At 46.7% G+C, this 26,470-nt stretch overlaps 1 protein-coding gene across 1 annotated transcript in view; it reads left to right on the top strand.

Annotated features, from left to right (window-relative positions):
* Positions 1–1,118: 1,118 nt before the first annotated feature.
* Positions 1,119–26,470, top strand: part of SLC9A3 (solute carrier family 9 member A3) — a 78,231-nt gene continuing 52,879 nt past the window's right edge. The window contains exons 1-2 of the mRNA XM_056857859.1: positions 1,119–1,450; positions 1,519–1,652. Coding sequence (XP_056713837.1) covers positions 1,119–1,450; positions 1,519–1,652 — 466 coding nt within the window. The remainder of the gene's footprint in view (positions 1,451–1,518; positions 1,653–26,470) is intronic.

Below are 26,470 nucleotides of genomic sequence, written 5' to 3'. Positions count from 1 at the left end.
GGGCGGGGATTAGAAAAGGTATAATGCTGTGTGGATGAGGTTCTTCCCCACCCCAGGCTCCACCCCCAAATCTCCAGGAATGTCCCTTCCTGGAGTTGGCAACCCTATAAGCCGGCTTACCCCTCTCTGCCTTCAACCGGCACAGTCAGGGAGCTCAGATCTGCTGCCAGGGAATGTCCCAGCCAGTTCCAGGGTGCCACAGGTTTGGTTTTCGAATATGAGGTGGAGGTCCGAATGGCTTCCCACGTGCCAAATAAAGCTGTTCTCTTCCATAAGATGGAAACAGCCCCCCACTGGGTGTGGCCAAAGGAGGGAGAGGTGTTCAAACAAGACATATTTAAGCAAGATACCTGGATGGGGCGGGAAGAGCATCTGCTTGGCCTGCAGAAAGCCCCAGGTTCAATCCCCCTGCAGCATCTCCACTTCAGAGGGCGAGGCAGACAATGCTGACTCACGAGAAGACAGGGAGAGAGGCAGAAGTAGAGACTGAGAGCCCGTGTGGTGTAGTGTTTGAGAGTGTCGGACCAGTATCTGGGAGACCCAGGTTCGAATCCTCACTCATGCAGTAGAAGCTTGCCGGGGGACCTTGGGCCCGTCACATTCTCTCACTCCCACCTACCTCGCAGGGTTGCTGTGAGGATGAAATAAGAGAGGCGAACGACAGAAGCCACTTTGGGTCCCCATTAGGCAGAAAGGCAGGGAACAAACGAATTAAATAAACGAAGCGCCATGACCAGGACTCACAACCAGGACCTGAATTTTCCATTCTCCTTTGAAACATTTTTTTTTTAAAAAAAATCGATCAATTGGCATGGAGGATATCAAAACGGTGTTCTTAAAAAGTATTTTTTTCCCCTTGACGTTTGATAGAAACATAGAAACAGGCAGCAAATACAGCGCCCTTTAGACTGTCCGAGGGGGACCCACTCCCAGGGCGGGCAGGCAGGCAGACCCTTGCCCGTATAGTTGAACAGGAGATAAGATCTGTGACCCATCACTGAAACCCCCATTCCCCCCCCCACACTTTTTGATGTTGACCCTTTTATTTATTTTTGGCAACAAAAATGCCTACGAGAAAAACCGGAGCGCCCTCGGGAGCCGGGCTCCGCACGGCGCACATGGCCCCGGCCGGCGCCGCGCCGCGCCGCGCCCGCCCCGGGCTGCAGGCCGGCCCCCCGGGCACGGGACGGGACGGGACGGGACGGCTCTGCCGACCAAGCCCCGCCCCGGCCAGCCCCGGACCGCCCGCCGGGGGCCCAAAGCATAAAGGCGGCGGCGACCCGGGCCCGGCCGACCCCTGCCGGCGGCGCGCAGACGGGCAGACGGGGCCTCGAGGGCAGCCGCCGGCGCCCCACCCTCCGACGGCGCCCCGCAGCCCGGCCCGGCCCGGCCAGCCCGCGGCGGGCGAGCGAGGGAGCCGGACTGCCTGCCTGCCCGCCCGCCGGCCAAGGTCTCTGCCCCGATGGCTGGGCAGGCGCTCCTGCTGCTGCTGCTGCCGCTCCCCGCCGCGCTGGGCAGCCAGGAGGGCTGGGAGCCGGGCGGCCAGGGCAACGAGAGCGCCGCCTTCCAGATCGTCACCTTCAAATGGCACCACGTCCAGGACCCCTACATCATCGCCCTCTGGATCCTGGTGGCCAGCCTCGCCAAGATCTGTGAGTCCCCGGCGGGGGGCGGGCGGGTGGAGCCCACCCGGGGGTCTCCGGAGGGGAGCTCCTGCTACTCAGCCAGGGGCGCCCGGCTCACCCCCAGAAGCTGCGGGCATTGCTCACCCCCAGAAGCTTGGGGCCTCTGGGGGGTCAGGAAAGAATCCGGCTCTGCAGGAGAAATCTTCTTTCTGCGATGGGAGGTCCCCTGCAAGGACCCTTTAGTGATCTTCTCAGATCTGCCCTGGGAGATGTGCCTCCTCTCAAGGAGAGCTGCCCTGGGGCCATGAAGTTTCCGTGCCATGCAGGGAAACGTCCCCCTGAACCATGCCCCCTTAAGTCGCTTTTCTGCCAGCTTCTTTCCAAAATTGACTGACTGCAGCGGCCTTGTGACCCACCTGAGTTTCCCCAGAATTACACTTTCCTTCATCGTGTGGTTGTCAAAACCGGTTTGGTTTTGTACTGGTGCCGTTAGGGTGGTTTAGTGCTCCGGTCTCCATGCTGCCCCAGACTCCCTGCCCTGGCTCGGTTTCTGGGGCTCGTTGGGTTAGCTGCGGCTGCCTTGCATGGGATGCGCAAGCAGCCGTAGAGCCAACCCAAATGTCCCAAGGTAGAGGCACGCTTTCATGGGCCCGAACACTTTGTGTCATGTTGGATGTTAAAACAAAAAGTGGAGGGGGGGGGGAGAGGAAAAGATGTTTAAGGTCAGTCTGCATTATTCAAACTTTGGTCGGAAAGTTAGCCCAAGTTTCAGTGGCAAAATGAACAGTCCGTTGTGATTGGAGCAGGTGCATTTAAATGGCCAGGGACTTCGCCATAAATTATGGAACAAGGACTGATTCTTGGTGATCGTCACCTATTTAACGGAGGGCAACCACACGTACCACTCGGTTCAGGATTAGCGTATGTTTCGGCAGTGGCTTCTTAACCAAAGCATCAGTATACTGATGCATTTTGGAAAAAGTTCAAATCAGGGAAGCAGAGCCAAAGATGACAGCTGTAGGGACGCTGCAGCATCTCTGAGAGAGAGAGCGCGGAGGAGAGAGAGAGAAATGGGGAGGGGTGTGGGTATGTGTGTGGCTGGTGGGATTTCCTTGCCGAGGTTGGGCGGGCATCTCTTTAAAGATGCTAATTTGTCACTAACAAATTCTTTTTAAGTATGGGGTTTTCGCTCCAACTCTTTTCAATCCCAGCAAATTGCAGCTGGGATTTCAGCCTTTCTCAGGGAGAGCTCCACTTTCCCTGAGCCTCCGCGTATTTCTCCCAATCCCTGGGAGCTGCTGCACGTTTTAGCACCTGAGAGACCAACAAGAGTTTCAGGTTATGTGCTTTCCAGAGTCGGAGCTCCCTTCCTCAGACACAAATAGAAATGGAGATCTCTGAGTCCTTTTAGCACAGGCAAAAGGTGGGAGGGAAAGAATGTTGTAAAGGATGCGAAGGTACCTTGCATATGGAAATGCTTGGGGGCAGAAAATTAGCATCTGCAGTGAGATAGGAATCCTATGTCCCTATTCAGCCATGTGGGGGGGGGAGCAGAAAATTAGCATCTACAGTGAGATAGAAATCCTATGTCCCTATTCAGCGGGGGTGGGTGAGGTGGCATTGGTCTGAATTTGTGAATTAACTCAGATTCAGCATTCTCCCCTTGTAATCTTCCCTTGAAATTTCTTTGTTTGAGTACCACCACTCTTAGGTCAGCAATGGAGTGACCCTGGAAGATTAGTTCTCCCATTGGTTTTTGAGCGTTGCAGTTTTTAATGGTGGATTTATGTCCATTTATTCCTTTGCGTAGGGACTGACCTGTTTGTCCTAGGTAGAGAGTGGATGGGCATTGCTCACATTTGATGGCATATATAACATTGGAAGAATGAATGAACCGGAGATAGTGTGGCTGGTGTTGTTAGGTCCGGTGATTGTGTTGTCAGAGTGGATATGGGGACAGAGTTGGCATCTTGGTTTGTTGTAGGCCCTGGTCCCACAGTCCGTGTCCATGTTAGGAGGGGCATTGTTGAGAGTGAGAAGTTTTTTAAGGCTAGGAGGCTGTCTGTGGGCAAGAAAAGGTTCCCGTGAGGGAGGCGTATCATTGTCCAGCGGAGGTTGTAGGTCGATAATAATGCATTGAACCAGATTGAGCTAAGAGCTGTATGTGATCAGACTATGGTGTTCTGTTGTGGTTTCGTTTGGGCCTATTGTGTAGCAGGTTATCCCTTGGTATCATTCTGACTTTGTTGATCTGTTTCCTTATTATATCAGGTGGGTATTGTAATTCCAAGATCCAAGTGTTTGGTTAAATCAAAACCTTGCTAAGTCAGGGAAGGAATGATTGGGAGTGTTCAGGAACCAACTTCTGCCCGCTTTGTATTCTTTCATTGTAGGAAAACTTGGCGTTGCACAGGCCTTGCCGTCTAAGTGGAATTGTCACGCTGACTGTGAAGTAGCTCTGAGAGAGACACCCTGCGCCTTCTCAGATGCTTTGGCTACACTTTCTGGGTCTCTTGTCCAGCTTCTTTGGTACACATGAGCACATGAAACTGCCTTCTACTGAATCAGACCCTTGGTCCATTGAAGTCAGTATTGTCTACTCAGACCAGCAGTGGCTCTCCAGGGTCTCAGGCAGAGGACTTTCACATCACTTACTTGCCTAGTCCGTTTAACTGGAGATGCCGGGGATTGAACCGGGACCTTCTGCATGCCAAGCAGATGCTCTACCACTGAGCCACAGAGTGTTATGTTTGGGCTATGGACATTTTCATTGCTTGGAACAAATGCTCCTTTTCTTATCCATGTGACTTAGGGACAGAGGGCCATGGCTCCAGTGCAGTGTAGCCAGCGTGGTGTAGTGGTTAGGAGTGGTGGACTCTAATCTGGTGAACCAGGTTGGCTTCTCCATGGAAGAGCCTCTCCTTGGCATGGAGTGGTTGGCCACTGTGTGAAACAGGATGCTGGATTTGATGGACCACTGGTGTGATCCAGCAGGTCTGTTATTAAGTTCTTATGCAGAAGGTTCCAAGTTCAGTCCCTGGCATCTCCTGATAAAAGGGCCAAGAAGTAGGTGATGTGAAAGACCTTTTATCTGAGACCCCCGGTGAGCTGCTGCTACTCTGAATAGACAATACTGACCTTGATGGACCAAGGGTCTGATTCAGTAGAAGGCAGCTTCACATGAAGAACAAAAAGTTACCCCCAGAAGGGGTAAATAAGGGGAGGGGGTTGTGGCCTAAAGAAGGTGGAAGAAGAAGAAAAGTTGGCTTTTCTATGCCAACTTTCTCTACCACTTAAGGGAGAATCAAACCGGCTTACAATCATCTTCCCTTCCCCTCCCCATAACAGACACCTTGGGAGGTAGGTGGGGTTGAGAGAGCTCTAAGAGAGCTGTGACTAGCCCAAGGTCACCCAGCAGGCTTCATGTGTAGGAGTGGGAAAACCAACTGGTTTCACCAGATTAGTGTTCGCCGCTCATGTGGAGAAGTGGGGAATCAAACCTGGTTCTCCAGATCAGAGTCCACCACTTCAAACCACCGATCTTAGCCACTCACCACGCTGGAAATGTTACAGGCGGTCTCCTTGGTGGGTCTTCTGTTCTTTGGCATTGGTTCAGCCTCCAGAATGAATGTAATGACATTTAACAAAGATGCCAAATATGAATCAATATTTACTCTTGGGCTGAAATTTCCGGCAGAAGGGAAGCCCACCCCCACAGACTGGGCTGACCCTTGTCCAGCATCATGTCAGTTGTTTTGGCTGCTGGAGACCCCAAAGGCCTTCTCTTCTACACTTGGAGGGATCAGCCAGTCAGGTGTAGTGGTTACAGTGTTGGGCTAGGATCTGGGAGACCCAAGTTCAGATCCTCTCGTGCCATGGAAGCTCGCTGAGTAAGCTTGGGCCAGTCACCTGCACTCAGCTACACATAAAATGGAGGAGAGGAGAATAATGGGAGCAGCTTTGGGTCCCCATCGGGGAGAAAGGCGGGGTATAAATGATGTAAATAAATAAATAAATAGAATGCATGAAGGTCTCCATACTGAACCAAACGAGAAGAGTTACGATGGACTGCTCCCCGTAGTTACTGTTGTGTGGCCTTTCTTTTAGCAAAAGCAGAGGTGGGTGGAACCCCCACCCCAAACATTTTACACATTCTGTTGGGATTCTACATATATTTCGCCTGAGCTGAGCCACCACGTTTTCCTTGAATTTGGCTTTTGATGAAACAGATCTCGTTTAGCTCTCGTGCCCGGTTGTGGCTGTTCTGTTTCCAGGTGCCCCATTCCAGGGATTAGTTAGTTAATCGATTACTCTAGTGCCGGGGGGGGGGGATTCTTGTTGGTTTTCTACTCTAGAATTAGCAGCCAAATCTGCTTTTCCACAGGATCATGAGAGGGAGGGCAGGAAAGAATGAGTCGGTGCTCGGCTTTTGTGGCCCTTTCTTACATGCCCAGGGTAATGGTGATCACCATATTGGGGTCACGAAGGAATTTTCCTCCAGGCACAATTGGCCCAGGGATCCTGGAGGATTTTGCCTTCCTCTGGGCATAGAGCAAGGGTCACTGGGTGTGTGTGGGGGGGAGGTAGTTGTGAATTGTATGTGTTGTGCAGGGGGTTGGACTAGATGATCTTTGATGACCCTTCCAGCTCTATGATGCTATGAGAGATTGAGAATATTACAGCACATGGGGAGAGGTTGTGGCTCAGTGGAAGAGGGTTTCCTTTGAATACAGAAGTCCCTTAAGTCAACCTCTAGCATTTTCCATTAAAGGTTCTAGGTAAATTTAATTTCTTGTTTATGGGATAACAATGGAAAGCCACCTTAACATTCCATCGTTCTATACTTTGCAAACTATTTCAACTCCTCTGATCAGTCAGAAATATTATTTCTGAGTTTTGAGTGCTGACTGAGCTGTCCAAGGTCTTACCTGCAAGTTGAGCCCTGTAGAGAAAGCGGAGCCAGCCAACCTTTTAGAAATATTCTCCTGTATTATTCTTGCTTAGATTGAGAAGCCAGTGTGGTGTAACAGTTCAGGTGTCAGACTGGGTTCTGGAAGACACAGGTCCAAATCCCTCCTCTGCCAGTGAAGCTTGCTGCTTGACCTTCTGCCAGGCGTACACTCTCAGCCTAACCTACCACACAGGGTTGTTGTGGGGATAAAATGGAGACGAGGAGAAAGATGTAAGCCGCTTTGGGTTCCTACTAGGGAGTAAATTGGGACATAAATGAAGTAAATAAAGCAATGCAGTAACTGTAGAAATGGGAAGCGACCAGATGTGTTATTCACAGCCCTCCCAATAATGACAAACTATGGACAAATTCAAAGTTGCAGCATGTTCTGGGGGAAGTTATTTCTTTGTTCCTTAATTAAATCATTGTTTGCAAGGGGAGGTACTTATTTTGGGATACCTATCCTGAAGGGTAACAATTTCAGGTACAACCAGATGGCATAAGCTGCCATAACCTGCTATGGTTCTATCCTAAACAGACTTACACAGCCGTCTAAGTCAGTTGAGTTTAGAAGGGGGCAACTCTGTTTAGGATTGCACTACTGGATTAGTGAGGAGGCCTTGTAGGGATTAGGATCAGGGAGGAGACTTCTGGCCCCTTACCTACCCTGTTGTCAAGCTGCTCAGCATTCATTTTTTAAGAGCATGGGAAAAACTAAATGTGTATTTAGCTCTCTCCTGGCATTCGGTTTTCCAAGTGCTCAAATTGGGGTGGACTAAAGGCCAAGCTGCATCTCTCACATTTGATTGTCTCTTTCCTTAGAGCTTTTGGGAGCAAAGGGATAGGAAGGAGATGCTTTGCCCACTTTTCTTGTTTGCCTCTTCTCCTGTTCAGGATCACTATCTTCCTGCAGCTTTCCTACTTGCTGGAGAAAAGATTTTGAACAGGAAAATGGCTGGATAGGAAAGGAATGTGCATTTAAAAAATTGTCCAAGGATAGTTCCCTGGAACGCTTTGATGTGTCTACTTCGTGTCTAAGCTGCTGTTGGCCTTTTTCGCTGACTGATAGGGCTGCCACCTCTGAGCTGGGAAATTCCTGGAAATTTGGGGGTGGAGCCTGGGGAGGGAGGGGTTTGGAGCGGCGAGGAACCTCAGCAGGGTATAATGCCACAGAGTCCACCTTCCAAAGCAGCCATTTTTCCCCCAAGGGAATTGATCTCTTTAGCCAGGAGATGAGTTGTAATTCTGGGAATTCTCCAGATAGCTCCTGAATACCTGCTGGCAACTGTGCTGGCTGAGGTATATAAGGGAAAATATGCAGCTAGCATGCTACCCAGTCACTGTTGGCTTCCAGTGTTCGGGCCAATGACTGCAAAGAGACTCAGATGATTGACAGGCACTTGGCATTCTTTTTTATTTGTGTTTACAATGTGATTTTAGTTGGCTAAACAATGAAACAATTAAATCACTTGAAACATATTAGACAGTGTTAGTAGAACTTCTGATAGTTGAGGCACACTTCTGAATTAAAAACTGGAAGCACACTTCGTGTTTACACTACCAAAGGTTTACTTCTAGAGTCTGTAAGAGTAAGAAGAACTGCCTGCCCTCAGAGGAGTCTACCCTTGGTGACTCTGTGTGAGTCATTGTTCCAGGCATGGCTCCTCCGACAGCGAGTCATTCTATTGCTTTTCTGCATGAGGAGTGATTAAATGATCTGACCACAAATGAAGTGCATGAGGAGTGATTAAATGATCTGACCACAAATGAAACAAATGTGAGAATTATCCATTCCCAGCAGAGGCAAAAGGATGAAAAGGAGACAAGATCAGAGCAGGAAATCATGCAGAGACAGAGCAGGCTGCATCTGTGTGAATAGGTACTTTCAGTTCATAGCTATCTCTACATTAAATGAACTGATGACTGTGGCATACTAGCAATTCTCTCATGGTGCACAGTTTGGGAACTGTTGTTTTAGATTTTAGATTTTTTTTGTGGGGAGGGAATGCCAGTGTATATTGACATGTTCACCTCACAGTGTAGCCTTCTCTCCCCCCCCCCCCCCAGTTGATGGCTACAGGCCCGCTCCTTTGTGTCAGGTTTTTAGGTGTCAATTAAAACTAGGATTCCCACCCCCCAGGAGACAGAGAGATTGATTGCACGTGGCTTCCTATCTTATCAATGAACAGTATAGCTACCATTTACATTGCTATGTCAGATACCTTTTAAATCTGTACTTCAGCCGTAATAAGTAAACAGTAGGTGACGTTTTTGCTGGGAACTTCTCAAAACCTTCTTGCTTCCCGTCTTAGGATTTATGTAAACAATGCTCGTGTTAAATTTCCTAACTGTAAACAGATGCCTGTGATCACATTTAGTTTCCATCTGACTAATTTACTGCATTCAGGAGACTTGTTAGGTATTGTCCACCCCTCCTCTCTCCCCGCCTCCTCCTAGTCAAACACAGGCGAGAGCACAATTCAGCTTTTCAGGGTGCTAGCCTTAATTATTTACAGTAAGAAACAAGATCTTCGACACGGCTCTGGTTACTCCCCACGCATAATGCCACATCTGCTCCGAACAGCAAGTTGTACACATTTTGGTAAGGATTCAAGGCCTGCCTTGACCCAAACACCCTTCCTCCAAGTTTACCTTTCGCTGGTTTCAAAAGATCGACTGCCCATTTGCATAATTTAGAGTTCTACCTGTTATTACCGAAGAAGTCCTCACAGCGCAATCTTATGCAGAGTTACTTCAGCCTAAGCCCATTGAAGTGAATGGGTTCAGACTGGAGTATCTCTTTAGGATTATGCTGTCAATGAGCAGGGTGCTTAAGTAGCCACCTATGCCCGTCATAGCCTGTCCTTCTCTGTTTCGGAGGTGCCGCTCCATCCCCCCCCCCAGATGTTAGTTGGTTGAACATCAGAGTCAGGGACATTCCCTGGGCCATTCTGCAGCTGAGTTGCCGAGCGATTGATTGCAGCAACGCAAGGCAGAGAGCATCGATGTAGCGGCTGAGGTTGATCCCAGCCAACGATGGAAATAAGGGCAGATGGAGGGGAAGGAAGGAACAAGAAAGTTGATGAAGAGAACATAGAAAGTAGGGGGTGTGATCGGGGCACAGGAGGACAAAGAGAAGGAGGGAGCTAGAAAAAGATAAGAAGAATTGGTTTTTATACCTCGATTTTCTCTACCTTTAAGGAGTCTCAAGCCACCTTACAGTCTCCTTCCCTTCCTCTCCCCACAACAGACACCTTGTGCGGTAGGTGGGACTGAGAGAGTTCAGAGAGAACTGTGACTAGCCCAAGGTCACCCAGCAGGCTTCCTATGGAGGAGTGAGGAAACCAACCTGGTTCACCAAATTAGAGTCTGCCGCTCATGTGGAGGAGTGGGGAATCAAACCCGTTTCTTCAGGTTAAAGTCCTCCACTCTTAACCACTACACCACACTGGCTCTCAGGAAGGAATGTCAATGGGTGGGGCAGTAGGGCAGCTAGAGGGTGCAAGAAGGCCCATCAGTGGGCGCCATGTGTGCACCCTAGGGGGCCACACTGGGGGCCACTCAGATACTCTAATAGCAGTCCATCGTTGTCTTGGTAAAAGTTGTTCCCAGCCATTCTGTCAGCATTGATTCTGCCTTGTGTAACAAACGTCTGTAAACATTAGTATCCCATTATTATTATTTTTTACTGCACACACATACCTGTATTAGCCATTTGTAGCAAACTGAATGATAGCCTGGAAGAAATAAAGACTAGCCCTTTTCTGATGTACAAACATGTTCTTGCTTGCTTCCCTGGAGGCAGCCAGCTGTGACTAGTGGAGCTGCCTTATGCTGAATCATACCTTTGGTCCATCAGGATCAGAACTGCCTACTCAGACTGGCAGTGGCTCTTTCCAGGGTCTCTGGCAGAGGTCTTTCCCATCGCCTGCTGCCTGGTCCTTTTTTTATCTGAAGACTTTGTGCATTGAAGCTGGCACCTTCTGCATGCAAAGCAGAGGCTCTTCCACGGAGCCACAAACTGCTGGTTCTGTTCATCTTAGTTTGTTCATCTTTTTCTTGAGTACTGAGCCGTACTCAGATCTTCAAACTTGTTTCCAAACAATGTATAAGCTAGACGTTGACTGTTTTTCTGAAATGAAAATGGAGATGCTTAGATACTTGCATGTCACACAAAAGGGCAGTTGTATGGTGTCCACCCATGACGATGAAGGGCCTTAGATTTCAGATTTTTTTTTTTTTTGAGAATCTCTGTCTTCCTTTTCTCTCTACCAGGGGCTCAAAGAAGTTTATAAAGAAACAAACATAATTTAGACAACCACATGAACACATGATGCTGTCTTATACTGAATTATACTTGGTCCATCAAAGTCAGTATTGTCTACTCAGACCAGCAGCGGTTCTCCGCTGTCTTTCACATCACCTTCTTGCCTAGTCCCTTTAGCTAGAGATGCTGGGGATTGAACCGGGGACCTTCTGCATGCCAAGCAGATGCTCTACCACTGAGCCACACAAATTAAGAACAAATATTCATGTACACAAACACACAGAGTACAACTCCCACTCCTTGGCTGGTTCCAGATCTCCTAGGCAGGCTCACTGAGGGCCACACTGGCTTTTAGCCATGGGCTAAGAATCAGGGGCCAAGAGCCCTTTTGCTTCACCCTTCAACTTCTTCCAAAAAGCTGATGTACCTGGCCAGACCCATGTAGCCGGGATGCAGAAGTTCTGCCCAGATGTTGTTTAGCTGACAATCAAATTCAGCATGTTCCCAATATTCTTCTCCCCTGCTAGGGATCTGGGGATCCATTCCACTAGCGGAATGGCAGAAGGAGCTTTTCCCTGCCTCAAAACCCTCTTCCAAGTTTATTTCCACTGGAGAAAAGCATCTCAGCTAGTGGAATGGATCTGTGGACGGTAACCCCATATCTCAGAAAGTTGTTAGAAGCTGTGTGTGTGTAAAATGCTTTCAAGTAGCAGCATTTTACACACTTTACAGCATCCCCACAGGGTTTTCGAGGCAAGGGACGATCAGAGGTGCTTTGCCATTGCCTGCCTCCACTTAGTTTATTTATTTATTTATTTATTTATTTATTATTCCCATTTATTACTCTGCTCTCCCCGGCCAAAGCTGGGCTCAGAGCGGCTTACAAACTATAAATGTCCTATTAAATCAACAAAAGCATTAAAACATTTTAAAATAGCCCTATAAAATCAAATAAACATTATATTAAATTAAATCACAACATGCACAAACTTCAGCTAGGCGAGCAGGTGGAAAATACCAGATTTAATTAAAAAAAAAGGTATTACTGAAGTGGGGAGGTTAGGGAGGCCAGCCTTTATATATAGGAACTGTAGCTGGCCTCAACCATAAGCCTGGCAGAATAGCTCTGTTTTACAGGCCCTGGGGAACTCTTTAAGGTCCTGCAGGTCCCTGGTCTCACTCGAGAGGCTATTCCACCCGGCGGGGGCCAGGGCCGAAAAAGCACTGGCCCTGGCCGAGGGCAGCTGGACATTCCTCGGGCTGGGGACCACCAAAAGATGGTTACTAGCTGAACTAAGAGTCCTCCGGGGAAAATACCGGAAGAGGCGGTCCCACAGATACGAAGGCCCCAGACTGTATAAGGGTTTAAAGGTAATAACCAGCTCCTTGAATCTGACGCAATATTCCAGCTGGAGCCAGTGCAGCTGTTTAAGCACTGGCGTGATATGAGCCTGGTTGAGGACCCCGTAAGAATCTGCTGGCCTCCCTATTACCCCTCCTTCCTGTTATATTATCAGTGTCAACAGAGGGGTAACCTGCTGCAAATATCCATCAACACTCGTATGGTTAGGCACCATTTGAAATTTTGTGTTTTAAGTTTTAATTGGGATTTTATTATTTTAAATTTAGATTTTTATATTGCTGTAGTAATGCTTTTATATGATGTTACCCTCTCTGAGCCGGCTTCAGCCAGGGAGGGCGGGTTATAAATTACAAAATAAATAAATAAATAAATAAATAAATAAATAAAAAGCCTTGCCGTGGCACTTTGTACCAGCTGGAGTTTTTGAGTCAGCCTCAAGGGCAACCCTATGTACAGCGAGTTACAGCAGATACCCTGGACTTCCTTGGAGGTCTCCCATCCAAGGACTAACCAACGCTGCTCAGCTTCTGAGATCTGACGAGATCAGGCGAGCCTGGGCCAGCCAGGTCAGAACTGTCAGAAGCTAACACCTACTAGGAGTGCAGATATCTCAGAATAGCCCTGTGATCTCTGACACAATAGCAAGATCACCAAATGAAGCAAAGTCTGCTGGGTATGTGTGCTCTATGGAAACTGACTGCACCAATCAAAAGTAAATACCAGTGCATGCAAGGAAAACAATGAATTGGGTTCTGTGGACAAGGGCGGGACCAGCAATTTTGCAGCTGAGAGCACCTGTGTATTTCATAGGTAATTCAAGTACTGGTAAAATATTGATCCCAATGTAACCTGTGACCCAGTAGCACCGTTGGCAAGGGGTTATACCATCGCAAGTGCTGAAACAGTGCTCTGGCTGCTTGAAACCTGGGAGGAAACATGAGGCACCAAAATGGAAACATTTTAAATGAAGGCGCAAGGAAACATGTGCAACTGGCCTCCTGGCAAAGTGTGCCTTTGTCAGCGGCAATGTCATAATGGAAACAACCACAGGTGCTTTCATTATTGCCATTCTCTGTGCCTTTGTAATGGTGAGGCTAGATTACTGCCCTGTGCTTTGTGTTGGGCTGCCCTTGAAGTCTGTTTGGGGTACATCGTCTGGTACATAAAGCTGCTTGTCTCCTGATGGGCTGCAGGGAGTCCGTTACCCCAGTGCTGCAGTCTACATTGGTTACCTTTCATCGTCCAGCAGGGCTATGTATGTTTTTCAGTTCTACAGTTACAGAAAAAGAACACAAATGCAGGCTTCATCTTTTCGAGAATCTCAGTTTTTACTGGAACAAAAAAATCAAGTTTCTACTCTTTATGTCTTCGAAAATATGCTTGAAAGTTCATGGGCGATGAGCCAAGACTTGTATGGGGCCCAGGATACTGTTTCCAAGGAGGAGGGTCCAGAGAGATAATGTTCTAAGGTCCTGCAGTTCAGTTCATAGACCCTCCAGTACTGAAGACCCCCCCCCCCATGGCCAATCCTGAACCCAGAGCTCTGTGAGGACCACCTGAACCCGGCTTCCTAGCCAGAAGCCACCGAGGCTGAACTTGCTGAGGAATTTGTGGGCTAGTTTGCCAAAACTTCACAATTTCCTGCCCCCTCTTTCCAAAGATGCCACAGAACTTATCAGGAGGCACCTGAATAACAGCCCAGTGCAAGAACAGGATGTAACGTCTCACTTATCAGAGAGGTGGTGGACAGGAAATAGCGCTGATCTGGGGGATGTAGCTTGGAATAAGTTGTCTCTCTTTACTCCTGTGCATCCAGCCCTTGTTCAATCCCCCCCCCCCATGAAACCTATCCTCTAGTATGGCACCTCCTTGTTTTTTGGGAAGCTGGCTGTGCCTGCCGCTTTCTGTTCACACTTTGGGTGAGTTCCTCCGTCTCCCTCCCACCCTTGCAAGTTCTGACTGTTCAGCACTGGACAGATGCCTGCATAAATCCCTGAAGCCAGAGCAGCTGGGACATAGCATTTTTTGTGGTTGGTTGGGGGCCTTCCATTGGGCATCTCTATTATTAGAGCACCATATAGAAAGCAATCTGATTTCATATAGGATGTAGTGTAAGTAAACATTTCAGAAGATGTGATGTAAATTTACTCAGTTTTCACAATGTATGCAGGTTGTAGAATTCAGCTTTTCTGCATTTTAAATTTTCAGTAAAAAAATTTTTTAGCATGGAATATGCATTGGCTCAAGGAGATTATTTTAATCTATAAACTCTTTGCCAAGGAAGTCCAGGATTGCTGTGCAGAGGCAGGCTATGGCAAACCACCTCTGTCCGTCTCTTGCCTTGAAAACCTCAAAAGGGGTCGCCATAAGTCGGCTGTGACTTTACGGCACTTTCCACCACCATAAATTCTTTACAGTTTGAGCCCTTTAAGGTCCTACCTTCTTTCTTGTGCTCCATTCTGTAGGAAATATTTCTTTACACAGCAAGTGATTAGAAGGTGGGATTCACTGCCAGAGGATGTAGTGGTGGCCACAGGCATAGATGGCTTTAAAAGGGGATTAGACAGATTCATGGGGGAGAGCTCTATCAGTGGCTACTAACCACGGTGACTAGAGGGAACCTCCACGTTCAGAGGCAGTCAGCCTCTGAATACCAGTGCTCATCAAGGGAAGGCCTCGGCCTCCGTTCCCTGGTGTTGCACCTCCAGAGGAACTGACTGGCCGCTGTGTGAGATAAGATGTTGGACTGGATGGACCACTGGTCTGATCCAGTAGGGGCTCTTCTTATGTTCGTATTCTGTTCAGACCAGCCTATGGTAGCTCAGAGGAAGAGTTTCTCTGAAGGTCTATCATGCTTACCCTCAACCACGGGCATGCATGTCCTGGCCAGAGGCAGAGCAAGAACAGCTCAATAAGTAGGTATCTTATTGTGTACTGCTGATACAGCTTTTAGAGCTGAGATACTTTCCCCCATGGGTAAGGCACAATAAACTGATTCTGATGAATGCTTTATCTTGGAACCTGTAAGACAGGGATCTTCAAATTTTCTGCCTTTGGGGACCCATTCTACATTGGTTCATCTTGCAAGGAATATCTGCATGCCTGCAGACGGTTCTAGGGCATGTTTGAGGCAAGGTGCATACTCACTTCATGTAGGGCTTTTGCCAAGTTTGGTGTGCTAATGAGCTGAGCGCGTATCCTGCAAAACACTCAAGACTGCATTGAAGAAAAGATGTGCAGAGGTGGCCATTCTGGAAGGCTGGAATGGCCTTAGTGTAGAACCTCTAAAGCAATCCTTTAAGGTGGGGGTCCCCAATCTTTTTGAGCTTGCAGGAACCTTTGGAATTCTAACACTGGATGGTGGGCACAACTACAAAATGACTGCCGCAGAAGGCGGAGCCAACTACCAAATGGCCACCACAAGAGGTGGAACCAGTCACAGAATATCAGGGACTGAGGTAATGCATAACTCTCATAGTGAATTTTCAATGTTTTAAGAAGAAGCTTTGTTTAACAGGATGCCTTTTAAAATGGAACACATTGTTTAGAAATATTATCTTGCATACACACAGCTTGTCTTCAGTCATATAGTGAAGACAGCTGCTGCCAAAGCAACGTTAAAGATCTGCACAGCCGATCAGATCTCCAATGGTCAGTCAGAAGCCCTGTTGGGCAGAAGCCTCACATGGCCCCACCCAGTTTCTCAAAACACTGTGCCATGCTGGGGAACCCTGCGTTAGGTAGATGTGTTCGTGTGTCTCATGCAGGAGGCTGAGGCCCACGTTAACGTTTGTTGTATCCTGGAGATGACACACAAAATTACTCCCTTGTGGTGACTGATCCTCTCTCCCAGTACATAATCTTTGGAAGTAGTATTGTGTGGCTGAAGTCCACCAGTTGAAAGCGTTTGCTCACTCCTCTGTGGTTATGAAGAACCTGATGCTGGATGAGTGATGTCTCTTTTCCTCATATCAGGAGGGGGAATCACTTGCCATAGCTGATATGGGGCCTCAGTTGCCATGGGGAGGTAGATTTTGGTGGCATTGTGGTGGTAAATGTGGCAAAGGAAAGGGCTAGGTTCGTCTCAAGACCCAGGCCACCTGCACAGCTCGAGGTTTTCTGGGCACCTGAAATAAACACTCTCAGCTTTTTTCTTTAAAATTTGATGACTTCTGTGTAGTGATTTTATTGTGGGGGGAGAGAAAAGTGGATCATATCCACTGTTTCCCTCCTGTTACAATAAATAGAATGCTAACTACATTCACAGCTGTTGTATTATCCAGAACAAAAGAATAGTTTATTTTCATACCCTGGAATTCTGTACTGATGTGAAATGTAATTAAGTGAAAAGCGATAGCTTTCTTTCTTTCCCTCCCTTCTCCTCTTCAACCTCAACTATTCCTTCTGAGCTCACCAAAGCCAAATTAAGTGATTTAAAAAAATTCCTTGATTTCTCTTCCTCAAAATGAAGTTTTTCGCTTAGCTATCTCAGAAGGGTAAGCGGCACGCTCAGGTTCGCGTGAGTCTTGCTTTGTGGGGCAAAGTAATGAGGTCACATGCAGCTTCGAAAGTAGCAGAAAGTATGCCAAATTTGACTATTTCTGATGTAATACAAGGGACAGGAAGATCATGAGAGGGAGGGCACCTTGGCCATCTTCTGGGCAAGGGGGTGTGGGGGGTAGTTTGGAATTTCCTGCATTGTGCAGGGGGTTGGACTAGATAACCCTGGTGGTCCCCTCCAACTCTATGATTCTAGTGGTTCTCCTATGAAACATCATGAGATTACAAATCCTTGGGTATACCTACTACATTTACTCAAAAGGAAGAGGACTCCCCAAATATTTACACAAAAAAGAAGTTTATTATTGGATGTAACTATAATTTGTATGTGAATTTAAGACAATCCTTCCTTCCTTTCCTTCCTTCCTTTTCTTCTTCGCCTTCTTGTTTTTTGAGGCAGACCTGGAAAAAAACCTAGTCTTGCATATGAGTAAATACAGGTATATTATATTCTTAAGAAATAGGCCCAGTTCCTATGGACATGATCTAGGCAAAGTTTAGCATTTCCTAGACACATTGATTTTAATGGAATAAATTTCTGTGTTGGCTGCTTCATGTCCTGTGTAATTTAATGAGGACTTTTTTTGGAAGACTGGGAAACCAGGGCTTTTTAACTCTGATTTCTTCAGTGTCCCTAACATTCTTTACCATAAATATAACTGTGGTTTCTAATTTAAGGATGTGGAAATAATAGAATCAGAGTTGGAAGGGACCACCAGGGTCATCTAGTCCAACCCCCTGCACAATGCAGGAAATTCACAACTGCCTCCTCACACCCCCAGCGACACCTACTCCATGTCCAGAAGATGGCAAAAAAAAAAATTCTTCCAGGATCCTTGGCCAATCTGGCCTGTAGGAAAATTGCTTCCTGACCCTAAAGTGGTGATCGGCATTATCCTGGGCATGTAAGAAAGGGCCACAAGAGCAAAACGCTGACCTCCTGCACAATAATTATGCATTTGATCTCTGAGGCACTCCTCTCCAAGAGGATGAGGAACCATTAACAAGCACTCTTTGGGTGCAATCTGTCAACCAGTTACAGATCCATCTAACAGTAATAGGATCTAAACCACATTTTACCAACTTCTGAACAAGAATATTATGTGGAACCTTATCAAAGGCCTTACTGAAATCTAGATAAACTATGTCTACAGCATTCCCCTGATCCAGCAAGGTAGTAACTTCCTCAAAAACGAGATGAGGTTAATCTGATATGACTTGTTCTGGAGAAACCCATGCTGGCTCTTAGTAATCACAGCCATCCTTTTTAAATGTTCAAGAACTGATGGTTTGATGATTTGTTCAAAAACTTTTCCAGTTACAGACATCAAGCTGATGAGTCGGTAGTTACCTGGATCCTCCTTTCCCCCCTTGTTGAAAATTTGCCCTCCTCCAGTCTTCTGAAAACTCATCCATTCTCCAAGAATTCTAAAAAATAATGGACAGAGGCTCAGAAATTACACCCACAAGTTCTTTTAGTACTCTTGGATGCAATTCATCTGGCACTGAGGACTTTGTTTCATTTAAAGAAAGTAGGTATTTATGTAGTACTCCAGTGCCGATCCTAGGCTGCAACTCCCTTCCCTCATCATCTGTTCTGTTTTTGCTATGTTGAGCACTGTTTCTCTTGCAAAAGAATACTGAGGAAAAGTAGGAATTGAGCAGTTCTGCCCTGTCTTCATCACCTGTTTCAATTTCACTTTCCTTTCCTCACAGTGGGCCTACCATGTCCTTGTTCTTTTTCTTACTCTGTACATTGGAAAAGAACCCTTTTTTGTTGTGTTTAGCATCTCTCACTAGCCTACGCTCATACTGAGCTTTAGCTTTTCTAACACTCTCCCTACGAGCACTGATTATTTGTTTATATTCATCCCTGGTCATAAGGCTCTCCTTCCATTTCATAAATGTCTTTTTTATTTCTCAAATCTTTAGAAAGCTGTTTATGGAGCCATCCTGGCTCCTTTAGGCTTGTCCCATTTTCCCTTCTCATAGGAATCGTTTGTGATTGTGCCTTCAATATTTCACTTTTAAGAAACTCCAATCCGTCTTGAACTCCTTGCTCCTTAAGTATTTCTGACCATGGGATTCTACCCAGAGTAAGATTAAGTTTGTTAAAATTTGCTTTCCTAAAGTCCAACCTATGACTACATACAGCTTTTCCCTTGCCCAAGGTTGTAAATCCCAGAATTACATGGGCCCTACTACCGAGGGTCTTTCTACCATTTCCATCCCATCCTGGATGTGTGCACCTAGTAGACAACATACCTCTCAAGATGACAAGTCTGGTTGACACACTTTAGCCTCTGCCCCTCTCAGTAGGGAATCCCCAATTACCAGCCCATGCCTCCCTTTCCTTTGATGATGACTGAAAATATAATCCAGTATCTGTTTGGCTTTCTTTCCCCAGAATTTCTACGAGATCGTTTGATAATTAACAGCTATAGATCCACCTGTGTTCCGGTGGGCTTCTTCCTCTCACCCGTTTGCTTTGGAGGCAAAACTCATGCTGTAATCCCCTCTGGTTCCTTACTCAGGAGTAATTCCATCCATGTTAGTGTGTTTACTCTGGAGTCAGTGCTTTGACCCTTAATCCCTGTCTGCTTCCTTTGGTGTACTTTGTCAAGCTAATCTTCAGTTCTCCAATGTGTACGCTAGCAACTGCTAAGTACATAGTTCTCGGACAGGTACCCGTCTACCCCCTTTCTTTCCGCCCCTATTAGCAACAGAAGTAAAATGCCATCGCCACTGCCTATCAGTCGGATACTCCATCATGGTAACTGTTTAACTTTGCAGCTCTTCCTATGATTGTCTTTCCAAGGGGTTCCTTGCTCCTCTGTGTAGGACAATGGGGAAGGCACAAGGGTTACGTTAATAAACGACTTTATAAAAATAAGAAGTAAAATCTGGTGTTCAAGGCCTTTCCCAGTAAACCATCCAACCCTTAGAAATATTTTAAAAGGGAGCTATTAAAATCCAGATCATTACTAATTTCAATAGATAGCTTAAGTTCAAGAAGGGCATGCTAAATTCTGGAGCCCCAAACCATTTTGAACTACAATCTGTGCAAACTCCATCTACAGTTAGTTTCAGTGAGGTTTGTAAAAAGTAGCCAACTTCTGAACTTTCCAGAAGTATCTGGTTGAACATGGTTGGGTTGGTTCCAAACTGGGTCCTATCTCTGCAAACCAGTTAATGCTGCTTCAACATTAGTTATGCTTGGAATTAGTATGGAGGATCCACATGTTGATGGATACCATGACATTGAAGTAATTTACCTCCTGGATTTTCCCATCCACACAGAGGAGGGTCTGTTCTGATATTGATTCCACTCCCTCCCACTGTTCAACAATGGGCGAGAACGAATGGTCGCTTTACCCTTCTTTAATCTCTGTTTCAGCCAGGATTCAGCCTGGATCGAACGCATGCGTTTCGCTTAATGTGCGTTCGATCCTGGCTAAAACAGGGATTAAAGGAGGATAAAGTGACCATGCGTTTTCGCCCAATGTCAGCAGTGATGTACTTTTTATTATTTTTTTAAGCAAGCTGATTTGTACTATTACATCATGGCTCCATACCTGTACTTCTCTCTTCCCACACTGCTATTAAGCAGGAAATCCTCTAACCCCATAACCAATTCCTAGGGAGTAATTTATGCACATGCACTCCCCGAAAGCAGTACCCAAGTTTCAGCTAACAATACCTCAAAATGCTAAGCTCTTCTATTAATGTTCAGATTTTCCAGTTCACTGAAGACTGGCTCCTAGAAGAATCGGGAGTGTAACAGGGAAAGAGCACAAGAAATGCAAATAGTTACCAGTCTTCTCTTCAACCAACTTTAAAAGTATGTGTAAAAGTGGTGGAAGTTTTGCTACCACAATTGAAATGATGTGGAACCACTCTAAGATTCAGAATGCTGGACTTTAGAAGGACCTTCGATCTTTTCCCTCAAAGCAGTTCTTGTGTATGTGTGTGTTTTGTTCAGGATTAGGGCATTTAAGCACCACAGTTTGTGTATCACCACAGGTCAGAATGGAATTTTATTACATCCCTTTGCTAACCAGATGTCAAAAGTTGGCAATAACGCGAAGCATTATTAGCAGAAAGAGCAGCCAAACGAAAAATGGTTGCCTCAGGTGTTCATGAAATCACATCAGCTGAGGTTGTAGTCCAAAGTAAAACAGGAACATTAAGTCAAGGTTGAATAAGTAATATACTCACTGAAATTTCTCTTAAGGCTAATTTGCAGTTTTAAAAAATGGAACATACCTAAATAGTTTTGTGGTGATTTAATTTAAAAAACCCTTCCAACTATGTTGTGAGGGAGAAAATGGCATAATGAGAAGAGTCTGGTAAAACTGGTAAACTGACACTGCCCTAAAAAGATGTCCTTTTTTTCAACACACACACACATTTTTTGCTTTGTTTTTTACTTCTGGCCAGTGAGAGGTAAATTGTGAGGGGATCACCTCCCACCTTCTCCTCACAAAAATAGAAGACTTGTTACCTTATGGTTTCCTCCCAGACTGTTCACCAACTTGCGATCACACACAGCACTTCCAACAGTGTCGTGTGAAATATTTCAAGTAAATGGCGTACGCAAAAGGACAAAGATCACAGTTTTCATAAATACAATGCCATTCAATATCTCAATATATTTTTTCTAGTCTGTTTGACAGGGGCCTGCAACCTATGGTTCCAGAGCCAAATGTGATTTAGCAGAGAACCAAACCATAGCTTAAAAAAAAGAAAAGAAAATACCATCTTTTAAGTTAAGGTATATTGGAGGGACCTGACCTGGATGGCCCAGGCTAGCCTGATCTCGTCAGATCTCAGAAGCTAAGCAGGGTCAGCCCTGGTTAGTATTTGGATGGGAGACCACCAAGGAATACCAGGGTTGCTGTGCAGAGGAAGGCACTGGCAAACCACCTCTGTTAGTCTCTTGCCTTGAAAACCCCAAAAGGGGTCGCCATAAGTCAGCTGCGACTTGACGGCACTTTACAGACAGACAGATATTGGAGGGATAGGTGAGATAACTTGTGTGTGAAGGGAATGGCAAGCAAGGATTTTTATGGGACTTGACTTCTTGGAGATGCTTTACAGGAAGGGAAATCATAGAGAACAGTTGCCAGAAATTGAAGTGTGAAACATGTGCAGATTTTTGCCACTGCACTAAAACAATTGTACAAAGTGCGTGTATGTGTTATGTGTTGACAAGTTGCTTCTGCCCTATGGCAACTCTATGAGGTCTAGGTGAGGTCTAACCAGAGCAGGGTAAAGTGATACCATCACTTCACATGATCTGGACACTATACTTCTGTTGATACCGCCCAAGAACGCATTTGCCTTTTTAGCTATCACATCACACTGCTGACTCATGTTCAGTGTTTGGTCTACTAAGACCCCAAGACCTTTTTCACACACACTACTGCTAAGACAACTCTCCCCCATCCTATAATTATGCATTTGATTTTTCCTACCTAAATGCAGAACTTTACATTTATCTTTGTTGAAGTGCATTTTATTAGTTTTAGCCCAGTTCTTCAGCCTGTCAAGATCATCCTGTATCCTGGCTCTGTCTTCTACCATATTTAGTATCATCTGCAAATTTAATAAGCATCCCCTCTATTCCTTCATCCAAATCCTTTATAAAGATGTTGAACAACACAGGGCCCAGGACAGATCCCTGAGGCACTCCACTAGTCACTTCTCTGCAAGTGGATGAGGAACCATTAACAAGCACTCTTTGGGTGTGATCTGTCAACCAGTTACAGATCCATCTAACAGTAATAGGATCTAAACCACATTTTCCCAATTTGTCAACAAGAATACTATGTGGAATTTTATGTCTACAGCATTCCCCTGATCCAGCAAGGTAGTAACTTTCTAAAAAAAGGAGATAAGATTAGTCTGACATGACTTGTTCTTGAGAAACCCATGCTGGCTCCTAGTGATCCAATCCATCCTTTCTAAATGCTCAAGGACTGACTGATGATTTGTTCAAAAACCTTTCCCGGTATAGAAGTCAAGCTGATGGGTTGGTAGTTACCCGGATTCTCCTATTTCCCCTTCTTGAACATGGGGACAACATTTGCCCGCCTCCAATCTCCTGGTACCTCACCTGTTCTCCAAGACTTCTCAAAAATAATGGACAGAGGCTCAGAAATTATATCTGCAAGTTCTTTGGGTACCCTTGGATGGAATTCATCTGGCCCTGAGGACTTTGTTTCATTTAAAGAAACTAGGGCTATTTATGCATGGCCATTTGCTTCGCTGTCCATGCTGAAGGACCCCGCAGTTGTTTTTTTAGTTTTGCACGGGAAATCGATGAATCAGATGCCACTGAGCAGCCAGTACTCACAAACAGTGCATTTTGGAAAAGCACTTATAACGTGACTTTTTTGGACCGCCCTGCCGTGACTGCGAAGAATCCGCTCTAGGTTGCATGAATAATTAAAGCCGTGAATTATCTTGTCTTCGCCTCTCCTTCGCCCACCCAGGTCTTCCTCCGCCTTTGTACCGCCTACCTGCTCTTCCCGACCCCATCCCCTTTCTGATCCTGCCGTCGAGGGAAGAAGCCATTTCCCTGTTCATTTTTCGCACCAGAGTGCGGCGTGAATGCAAACAACTTGCCGTTGTTTTTTAAAAATTGTTTCATTTCCCTTATCGATATATTGCTATTTCGCTATCTCGCCACTGCCATGCAGCATATTCTTCTCCTGCTTCATTCTTTCTCAGATCCCGGCAACTTTTTCCCACTGTCTCATAACCCCCCCTTCTATCTGTAGATGCATCTTCCCCCCATGAGTTCTCAAAGCAAGTAGGGGTGCTTGTTTTTGACTTCTGAACATTCTTTGGGTAAAATGTGCATCTAGAGAGCGGCAAATCCATGGCAAGACCTCCCATGTTCCTCTTCATGACATCTGAGGTTTGACTCAAACTAGCCACTTTATAAATGCATATTTCCTCGTGAATTTTCTAAGCAGGTAGGGGTGCTTGTTTTTGAGTGTTCAACATTCCGTTGGGGAAAATGTGCATCTAGAGAGTGGCAAATCCAAGGCATGCCCTCCCATGCGGGAAATTGTTTTTCCAACTCTTGCGATAAAGCGCTAGACTTCTCTATCAATAGCTTTTGTTCCTTTTCTCTAGAGGTTGGGATACTGGGCCCACATTTTGCCTTTTGGGGGGAGGCTTGCAGGAGAAAAGCTCTGGAATTCTCTGCATGCTCTGGGAAAAGCTTCTGGACTTCTGCTCCCTGAAGCAAGAACTCCTCTCTCTTTGGGGGAGCAGGGCCGTGGGGGGGGGAGTCTGCGAGGATTCAGGAGGTTCCTGTGAACAGGCTGCGGCTCTGAGGTGAAGGCGGCGGTGTGTGTGTGGGTGATCCGCCCAGTCCTTTTACCCTGTGCAGAAGGCACACAACACACACCCTGCTTCTCTTTGTACAGCTGGGATTCTTGCAGCCTCTGCTTTGGGCTGGCAAGAAAACTTTGCTCTAGGAATCAAGATACTTCTGCATGGGAGGTTTTGACTTGAATTTGCCGCTCTGTAGATGCATATTTTTCCATTGCTGTGAATGCTAAGACCTCTTGTTTTTCAGTTTTGAGAATTTGGGTGGGGAAGATGTGCATCCGGAGAGTGGCAAATCCAAGGCAAGACCTCCCATGAGGGAGGTACCAATTTATCGGTATATCGCTATTTTATTGGGGAGAAATAACAACAACAACAGGATGACATAGTCCTTAGTAGGGCTGTTGAAAAAAAAATTCAGTATAGTTTGGATTCGGCCGAATTCGGCCCGTCTGGATTCGGGATATGCCGAAGTTCGAACTCCCCACTTCGGGTCCGTGCAATTCGGCGTGAATTCAAAGTTCGGGAAAAAAATTCAGCCGAATAAAGCCATTAAAAACACAACCGCGCCTTTCCACGGCTCCAGGGGGGCATTTTTGGGGGTAGAGGTCCCAAACTTTCAGCGGAGCTTCAAAGGACACTTCTTGCAAGACCCCCCAATTTTTGTAAAGATTGGGTCGGGGGGGCTGAGATATGGGCCCCAAAAGGGGTCCCCCCACCCTTAATGTGCATCTCTGAGCAGAGCTTGCCACCCACGCACAAAGCTCCCAGCCCCGACAAACAGCTGATGAGAGCAAGGGCGGGGCAGGTGCAAAGAAGTTTGCAAAGCAACACAACTGCAAAGCAACACTGCAAAGCAACACAACTGCAAAGCAACACCTTTGCAAACATGCAAAGGGTGGGGCAGGTGCTAAGAGGTTTGCAAAGCAACACCACTGCAGAGCAACACTGCAAAGCAACACAACTGCAAAGCAACACCTTTGCAAACATGCAAAGCAACACCTGACACCTGGGAGTTTGCAAACCATGGAAAGGGACAGAGGCAGCTAGCTATGCATAATGAGCAGGAGGGGTGGAATTTCCCCTTTTGCATGGGACTTGGGACCAGGAAAATGCATTCTTTAAGTAACCATTTGAAAACCAGTTTTGAGCAACCATCAAAATAGACCTAACCGTCGTATGAATGAGGGAAAACCTGAGGACACACAACTGAAGCCCCCCCTCAAACCAGGGAGAGAGAGACTCGAGGGGGCACACACACCCCAGGCAGAACGGGTGAAAGCCCCCTTTGGCTTCCCCCCCACCCACAGAAACTGCTCCCTCCCCACACACAAACACAGGAGAAAAATTATAGATTAAAGCCCCCAAAGGGGTCTTACTGTGGCTGTCTTCTGTTCCATCCAGAGGGGCTGGGAGGACTGGGTAATCCAATATGATTCTATTTAAGCACGGGAGGTTTGCCTTGGATTTGCCGCTCTGGAGATGCATACAGGATCGGGTGATCCATTCATCCCAATAGGGAAAAGGGGAAAGCCCATATCTCGGGACCCCCTGACCCAATGTTTACAAAACTTGGAGAGTCTCTTAAGAAGCCTTGTCTGAAGCTATGCTGAATGTTTGGGGCTGCACCCCCAAAAATGCACCCGCTGCAGCCACGGAAAGAGAAAAGGGGGGAGCCTATATTTCTGCCCCCACTGAACCCATCTTTACAAAACTTGGGGGGTCTCTTAAGAAGGTTCGTCTGAAGCTATGCTGAATGTTTGGGGGCTGCACCCCCAAAAAAGTGCCCCCTGCAGCCACAGAAATGGAAAAGGGGGGGAGGGAAAAGGGGTGGAGCCCATATCTCGGGGGGCCCTGACCCAATGTTTACAAAACTTGGGGAGTCTCTTAAGAAGGCTCGTCTGAAGCTCCTCTGAAAGTTTGGGGTCTCTACCCCCAAAAATGCGCCCCCTGCAGCCACGGAAAAGAGCGAATGTGCACAAGCACCCCCCCATGAGGATTTCTCTCACTCTCTCTCTCTCCCCGGCTGGGCCGCGCAGCAGCTGATTCCTCCAGTACTCAATCCTGACTGATTGGCCAGAAGACCACCCAGCTTGGCCACCGATTGGCCGGGGGAGGAGAATGCTGCTTACTGACGGTTATGCTGCTTACTGACGCCCCGAATTTGCCGAATTTATTAATGAACTCCCGAACTTGCTGAATTCGGCTCCCCCGGTTTCCCGCCATTTTTGAGTTCGGTTCGTCCCTAACTAAAAACCGCCGAATCAGGGGAAATTCGGCTGTTTTTCAGTTCGGGCCGAACCGAATCTACAGCCCTAGTCCTTAGCGAGATCTCCACCAGCAGAAAACAGGCTTTTTTG

This window comes from Euleptes europaea, chromosome 11, assembly GCF_029931775.1.
Source record: "Euleptes europaea isolate rEulEur1 chromosome 11, rEulEur1.hap1, whole genome shotgun sequence".
In the NCBI taxonomy this organism is placed as follows: Eukaryota; Metazoa; Chordata; class Lepidosauria; order Squamata; family Sphaerodactylidae; genus Euleptes; species Euleptes europaea.
The sequence above is the reverse complement of the archived record's forward strand: the minus strand, read 5'-3'. Positions and strand labels throughout refer to the sequence as shown.